General features: G+C 33.1%; 1 protein-coding gene across 1 annotated transcript; it reads left to right on the top strand.

Moving 5' to 3' along the window:
- Window positions 1–4,180: 4,180 nt before the first annotated feature.
- On the top strand, window positions 4,181–7,951 carry LOC126850867 (uncharacterized). Its single transcript, XM_050594275.1, has 2 exons — window positions 4,181–4,348; window positions 5,374–7,951. The coding sequence occupies exon 2, from the start codon at window positions 5,374–5,376 to the stop codon at window positions 5,605–5,607; it is 234 nt and encodes a 77-aa protein (XP_050450232.1). The 5' UTR covers window positions 4,181–4,348; the 3' UTR covers window positions 5,608–7,951.
- Window positions 7,952–7,953: the final 2 nt, after the last annotated feature.

The following is a 7,953-nucleotide window of genomic DNA, read 5'->3' as shown; positions in this document are numbered from 1 at the left end:
CAATATGTTTAGAATGTTCTAAAACGTCGAAAAAACATATTTTTACAAAATGTCGAGTGTGTATGTATGTATGTATGTGCATAGAAAGGACGTGGTTGCTCTAACTGCTCTAAATTTTAAGATAATGAGCTAAATTTTTTTTATATGAATAAAGTATCATTAAAGGTTAGCTGGTATCGTACTTGGCTAGGATCGATCAAGGGATTTATTTTTTATAAAATTTTGAATTTTTTTAAAAAAGGGTGTTGCTCTAACTTTTGCAAATTTTGAGATATTGATCTAAATTTTTTTATATGAATAGAATATCATTAAAGGATGGTTGATATTGAATTTGATTAGAATTGCTGAAACAGTTTATTTTTTATGAAATAAAGTTATGAGGAAGCAATGTGCAAGTTTCTAATTTTTTACTTGTTTAAATTTATTATTAAAATATTTTGAAATCATTTCTAATTTTTTTATTATTAATAATTATAATATGTGATTTGTGTTTTACGTTTTTAATTGATGCTCGACGAAGGCAGCAGTTTTTCTCGAGATGCATGACTAATGATTAATTTCTATTTAGAATTTTTACATTTAACGGCGAATCTTTATCGAAATTCTTTCGAGATTCACGAGGATCTCGAAACGACTGGATTTCTCGAGACGAAAGGTGTTCAGCACGAGCCGCGATCATTTCTTCCAGACAGCTGCCGCTACTTTTTGAAAATAAAGGTGGCCTTCGCCACGTGCAAGGGTCTATGCTTTTTTTTTTCCAATTTTAATCAACCGTCCCAATTTTATTTGTCTCGACAGGAGAGAAACGCGGCTCATTAGCAGGACTTCCTTCTTATTCGCGATTGTATAAAATTATGAAGCGAATCGACTCGACCTCCTCCACGCACGGTTAGTAGATTCCGCCTTAGCAGATGTATACTTCCGGCAGCTGTAAAAGTGATGTCGTTTACGGGTGCACGCGCCCTCGGCGAGACAATGCGTGGCGATTGGCCATTAGGTTCCCGCATCTGGCGGGATTTCGAAGGATCAATTTTCCACGCCGACGTATCAATTCGACGTTAGATTTTAATCGGACAAAAGGAGAATCGGTGTTTTATATAATTCTGTCCTTCTCTTTTTTACATCTTTTTACGGCCCAAAAGGAAGACGTCTCTTCATATCGATTGAATTTCCATAATTGTTGAACTTTTAATTATTGTAACATTTAGCACAAACCTTTTTCCGAACATTTATTTAAAAAGCTTCTAATGTTTTCTTATCGACTACAACAACCGGTATCTCTCTTTCTCTCTTCCCTCCCCCCCCCCTTCCTATCCTTCGTTAGCAGATGGACGCGCAAGACAACAGTCGTTTATTATACGCAAGGAAAGACGAAACTTTTTTTAAATATCTTCCATCTTCTTAATCCACGGCATGCTGCAACCAGCTGTGCGCTGGCGCACAAAACCTTTTTCCGCTGCTTCAGCTACCGAGACAATTTTTTGCATTGGCCCGACTGAACTCTTAGAGTTGCTATTAATAAATTTTACCGCACGCATGCTATTAAATTGAGATATTAGTTAAATTATGTGCAATTCTTTTTTCCTCCCTTTTTCCCCTAAATTATGTGCAATTTTTTTTGTTTTTCTCCATTTAAAATTTTTAAATTGTTAAAATACGATCCCCCACACACATACATACATACACACACACACACACACACACACACAGCATAAGTTCTTATGTTAAAAAAATTTTAGTTTTTGAAAAAATTTGAAGAATGCGCTTTGAAGATATTTGAAAAAAGATCAATTATTAATTTTTTATATTACAATCGCAGTCTGAAAAATATAAAAATCTTTTTCCGCTGCTTTAGTTACCGAGATAACGTTTTATACTGGCTCGACCGTACTTTCGAGATGCTATTAATAAATTTTATCGTGTGCACTCTATTAAATCATGATATTAGTTGAGTTATATGCAATTAATTTTGTTCTCTTCCATCTAAAATTCTTTAATTGTTAATGTATGTACATATATACATATATAAATATATATCGCAAAAAATTAATTATTATTCTTGTAAATAGATATTAATATACATATGTAAATATTTTGCAATATAAGTTTTTATATTAAAAAATTAAAGTTTTTGAAAAAATGTTGATGCAACTCGAAAATATCTGAAAAATTATTAATTTTTTATTAATTATTATTTTTGATATTTTTTTAATTATAATCAATATATTCTCTTAATTATAAATTATTAATTTTGAAAAATACGAATTCTCGGACGACAGAGTTTTCGCCAGAGTTGGGCATTTAATTATAAAAATCTACTAGTATACAAGGTGAAACTATGTTTGTCATGTGTGTCAACTTATGAGTAATTTATAAAATGTGATTTATCAAAGATATTTCTCTTTCTTGCACATGATTCAGATATAATGACAAAATTTTAATATGGTGTCTTGGAAAATCAACAAAGAATTTAATAAACTGAAATTTATGCTAATAAAAAAAATATAAATATTACATATTATTATATTATATATATGAATATTATATGTATATACATTATTGTATATTAATACTATTATTTTATAATATTATTATTGTTTTTTTACATCATGATATTTACAATAGTATATACAATAGTGTTCACGTGTGTTTACATACGTATATCGCAGGTTTGTATGATTTCTGTTCCACGTAAATATGATGTAAACAATTTATGTAAACGTAATTTTTAAATATACGGCACAACCCTGGTTTCGCCCCTGCAGGTTACGCAATGCGGGATCTATCGCGCATCTGCATCTGTCAGTCGCCGTTGGTCGGTTCACGGACGGACCAATTCAGCCAATTCACTCGCGATTCCCCCCGCGTTGCTACAATAGATCGTCGACGAGAGACTCGCCTGACGTTTTACGTCTTCGATGAGAACTGGAATGGCCGCGTATTGTCAGACGAATTAAATACGCGTCACTTAAAGCGAGAACTCTACCCACCCGCGCGTATTATTGTCACAACTGGTCCATAAAAAGTATTTCCCCTCCCCCATCTTTTCTCCCGTATCATCGAAATATTAAAGCACTATCCCTGTCTTTCTTTGAAAACGCCCGGATCCTAGCGAGACAGATATTAAGAAAAATTAATTCCTCTCGATAAAGAATGAAAGTATCTCACCCAACTACAATGTTTCTTTATTTATATAGTGCACGTTCTCTCTGCAATATCGATTATTTTTTCTTCTATTTTTGTACACCGTCTTTGCAAAAAAAAAATTAGGAGTACTATTCGAATTCTTTATATGTTAATTTTCAATTATCTGGAATTTAATTTAATTTAATAAAGTAGGAAAAATATGACTATATAAGAAATTTTTTTTTTTTACATGTATATATATGTGTATATATATATATATATATATATATATATATATATATATATATATAGGTATGTATATATCATATTAATATAAAAAAATATTAAAATTTTATTAAAATTTTATTAAAATATTGAATTATATATTAAAATATTATATTAAAATTTTATATTAATTTTATATTAATTTTATATTATCTGATGCAATTCTATGTTATAAATACAGAGTCAAAACTAATAATTACAAAGAAATATTACAATAACAATTATTACGAAGAAATTTTACAATTAACAATTACAAAGAATTATAAAGAAAATGGGAATTAATTTCTCTGCAACACATTTGCAATTCATAGAGACCGTTCCTGACGTTATGTTAAAATAAACGGTTACACAATTGAGCTTGATTATATATCTCTTCACTGAAACATGACTGTATGAGGAACATACACGGATATAATAATACCGTAAATGCGCATAAAAACGCCACGTAAACTGCATCGATCGAAAGCAGTCCAGCTTGAGCGTCTCGCTCAATATCGGAATCTTGACGCGATATCCCTCGGTCGGCAAAATCGGAAGTTGAAAACGGAACCCCCACGAGTTGTTTGGTCGCACGACAAGGGGGCGAGAAAATGAAAGAGGTGGATACCCTTCGGTTGTCACCCGGCACACACACACACACACACACACCCACCCTCCGCCGTCCCCCTTCCATACGGAGGTTCGCCACATGTAGGTTCTGGGCACGGAAGGCCAGAGGGGGGAAAAGTCATCGCGGGGATCCAGCTGATGGTCGACGCGTTGGTCGGGCTTCCTCAGTTACTGTTGGACCACGCGCTGGCCCGGATTGCGCCTCGCCTACGTCTCGCTGGCCAAATCCGGCCGGACATTTGGCGGGGGTCCAAGCAACACACAGCGACTTTTTGGACTTGTTGGTGACCACTGGATCGCGAGGAATCTGCGGAAACCGAAAGCAAAGGTGAGATGATCGCGAGGAGCGAATATTTTACTATCCGTTAATTAATTAACGGGATGGGAATTAGATAATGGGTGTTCGAGGATAATGAATAATAGATTTTTTCTTTTTCTTTGTCGAGAATTGGGATTACATTCACATGAAATGTTGCTCGCGCGAAAATATTGTGGATACAAGCAATTTTATTGAATTTTACCTATTGATGAATAAATTATTTTTTAGTTGATTAATATTCATTGATCATATTTATTTTACAATCACATAAGTATTATTCATATATAAATATACTCACATTATTCATCTATATCAATTAGCCATTGATTATAATTGATCATAAGCCAGTAAGTATGGCTGATAACTAAAAATTAAATTAATATTATATACATATATGTGTATAATTAATAATATAATAAATAAAAATGTAATAAAATGAGAAATGACCCAATTGTGATGTCACGATTGGGTAGTGTTAGATCGTTGAACTCCGCGCTGATTAAAGTGACGCAGGGGTGACGCAAAATCTGACGATGGGGATGGGCATCCTTAGTAACAGTGTAATGCCGTTCGAGTATTGATTTCAGACACAAGGTTTAGGGTAGCGTTACATGTGTCTACAATACATCCTGCAAACATCGGTCGCACTCGATATAAAAACCCCCTCTAGGATTTTCTTTCGCACGATTGCAAGCCAATCTAGTATAATTAAAACATATGGCATTGAAGAATGTAGAGTCAAATAATCCTTTATTAATTTTTTTTCTTTTTTTTTTATAAAATAATTGCAACGTTATCCGTTATTTTTCTAATAATTAATTTCTGTAATAATTAACAAATTGATTATTTTTTATTATAAATTATCAACAATTAATTATTTAATATTTATTAAAAAAATTAATTTTAAAAAAAATTTTGCAATCCTGAGATTTCTCGGTATTATAATAATAAAAAGACGCGCGTGCGTAATTTTTTGCGATCACGAAGAGTCCCAACAAGGCAATAATCGAATCACTCGATCGCGGACTTTCCAGATGATACCGGATACAGAGGCGGTGTGTCAGACTTCCGAGGCTGCGGTTGACAATGGCGGCGATATGTACGAGAAGATCAAGGAACGGGCGGAAAAGGAAGTGGCATCGGTCACTGCCTGGAAGCGATATCAGCGACTGGTGGCTGCGATGGAATCCCGGGGCGGCGAGTTCAACCGGAAGTCCCTGATCGAGGCGATCTTTCGCGGCAGCGATCTCGTCTATGCCAGTCATTGATCGACCGGATCAAGCGAATCTTTCGTGCAATCCTGTCGATTGACACCAAAGTGCCAGTATGAAGTCACAGTGACGTAGAACTTCACGTGGTCGCGAAGATCGAGAAGAAACGCGGTACCTTTTGAATCTTCTCATGTTCGAGCATCTGAATACTTTTACGTATACGAAAATGATATTTACGTTGATCCTTTATAGAACGAAATGTAATAATAGATTACAGGAAATTATTTTATAAATCTCTATAAAGGATTAATAGTTGCTAAAGTCATTAGAAAATAAGGATTATTCATGCGCAATCAATTGTCGTTCAATGATTAATATTTATTAAGGACCCAATCTATACTAGCAGTATCAAAAATTGATTATTTTTAGGAGTTTTTGAGGAATATTAGAAATTGATATTTTTGCTGTTTTAAACGTGTTTTTTATTGATGTTTATAAATAGTATGTCAATATTTTTAAATCATGGATATTTAGCTTTTTTTATTCTATACAAACATTATATTCAGTAATTGTCCGTATGAAAAAATTTGATCCAGTTTTATTCCATGACATTTTTTATGAATATTGAATCTAATTTTATTAGAAAAATAACAAAGTAATGTCATTTTAAAATTAGATATTTCAATTTTGCTGAATTTTTTTCATTATTTAAGGGGAATAATTAGAAAAATATCAAATATTAATTTTCTAAATTCTAATTAGATTCAGTAGCTTCCAAAAAATATTCTTTTTTATTAAAAAAAGAAAATTGAAATTATTTGATCTATTAGTTTTCAAAATATTCGTCATACCAACTTTGAAAACAATGTTTGGAAAACGCCTTTCAAAATGCATTTCACTGCGCGCCATCTTATTGAAAATCTTATAACTTCCTCTTCAACTTTAGAATATGTTGCAAATTTTTGAATAAAATTTGAAGCATATTCTTCATACTTTTAAAAAATGTAAAAAAAAGAGGAGTCATTTTTTTGATTCTTTAAAGTAGATTGGACCCTTAATTAAATTTTTATCCGTAAGTGGACGTATACATCAGGCTATGCACATTCTTATTATTTTTCGATGTAATGAAAATCGTTATAATGTGATGATGTTGAGAGTAGGACGTAAAAGCGTAGTTTAACACGGGTAAAATGTGGCTGTGTATCATAGTTCGATGTCGCGAGCGCACTATTTTTAGATTTTTGGTGTGAGTAGAATTTACTTGTTCCGGGAGGCAAATGCTTACATGTAAAACGTAGTAGATATATATGGATGTCCTTGGAAAAGAACAAACGAAGCCAAGTCTCTTCGTAAGACACTTATATGCGGTCTCATTAACATCTAAATCTAAATTGCATTAACAAGTCAAGCAAATTATTATGATCTGTATTTGATATATTTTTGAGTAGGAATGAAACTGAATCATTATATAATGGGAGCAAATATATGTATATACAGGGTGTCATTTAAAGACTGCCCACTGAGTAAATAGCGTTATTTCTTATCAAAAAATAAGTCGAAAAGTCCTGAATCATTTTTTCTTATAACACTTAATAATAGAGTAATTATTAAGTAAAGTCAGGCCAATCAGCGTGCGGCTCACTGACGTGCGTCCGGCTAAAGGGCGACGCTGATCTGACTTTATTCAATAATTACTCCTTTATTAAGTGTTATAGAAACAAATGATTTAGGACTTTTCGATTTATTTTTTGATAAAAAATAACGCTATGTATTTAGGGTGATTTTTTAAGCAACACCCTGTATATAGAGGAAAACAAAAAATAGCGTGAGTGCTCCCGATGTGAATCTTTGAAAATCTTTGAAAATCTAGAAATCACAAGATCTTCGCGATCGTCCACTTTCCGAAAAGAAAAAGATTTTCGGCGCCCGATTATTTATGCGACTGACAGTTCGCGAATTTAAATTAACGCGAGCGAACCCACCGCGTTTCTACGCCACTGGCTAACGCAATTGTTAGATAGAGATACGATCAACAATGCCAAACCGTATATTACTAGTCAACGTGTGCATAATAAATCGCAGATAGAGTAAGATAGATTGTTTAATTAGGCAATTATGGCAACGATGACGATTACGGCGTCTTTATCACGCGACAGATGACGGAGGGCGTGTCTGTAATCTACCACATGAGCTCATGCGATGCGTCGGTTATGCTCGATCTTGCCAGTAACACTCGTTACGTGTGTAAAAAAATCAATACGCGAGAAACCAAAGTTAATAAATTATGTAAACGTAAAATGATTACATTATCGTCAAGATGAGATATAATTGAATAGATACAAAAGTATCTACTCATGTCTTACTTAAAGTCTACGAATAAAAACAAATTGAAGAAATTTAATA

This window comes from Cataglyphis hispanica, chromosome 7 (assembly GCF_021464435.1).
Source record: "Cataglyphis hispanica isolate Lineage 1 chromosome 7, ULB_Chis1_1.0, whole genome shotgun sequence".
Classification (NCBI taxonomy): domain Eukaryota; kingdom Metazoa; phylum Arthropoda; class Insecta; order Hymenoptera; family Formicidae; genus Cataglyphis; species Cataglyphis hispanica.
Note: the sequence above shows the minus strand (reverse complement) of the source record. Positions and strands in the feature narration are given on the sequence as shown.

Excerpts from the sequence above, each read along its gene's own strand:
- LOC126850867 (XM_050594275.1), top strand. The coding sequence starts at position 5,374 with ATGATACCGGATACAGAGGCGGTGTGTCAGACTTCCGAGGCTGCGGTT.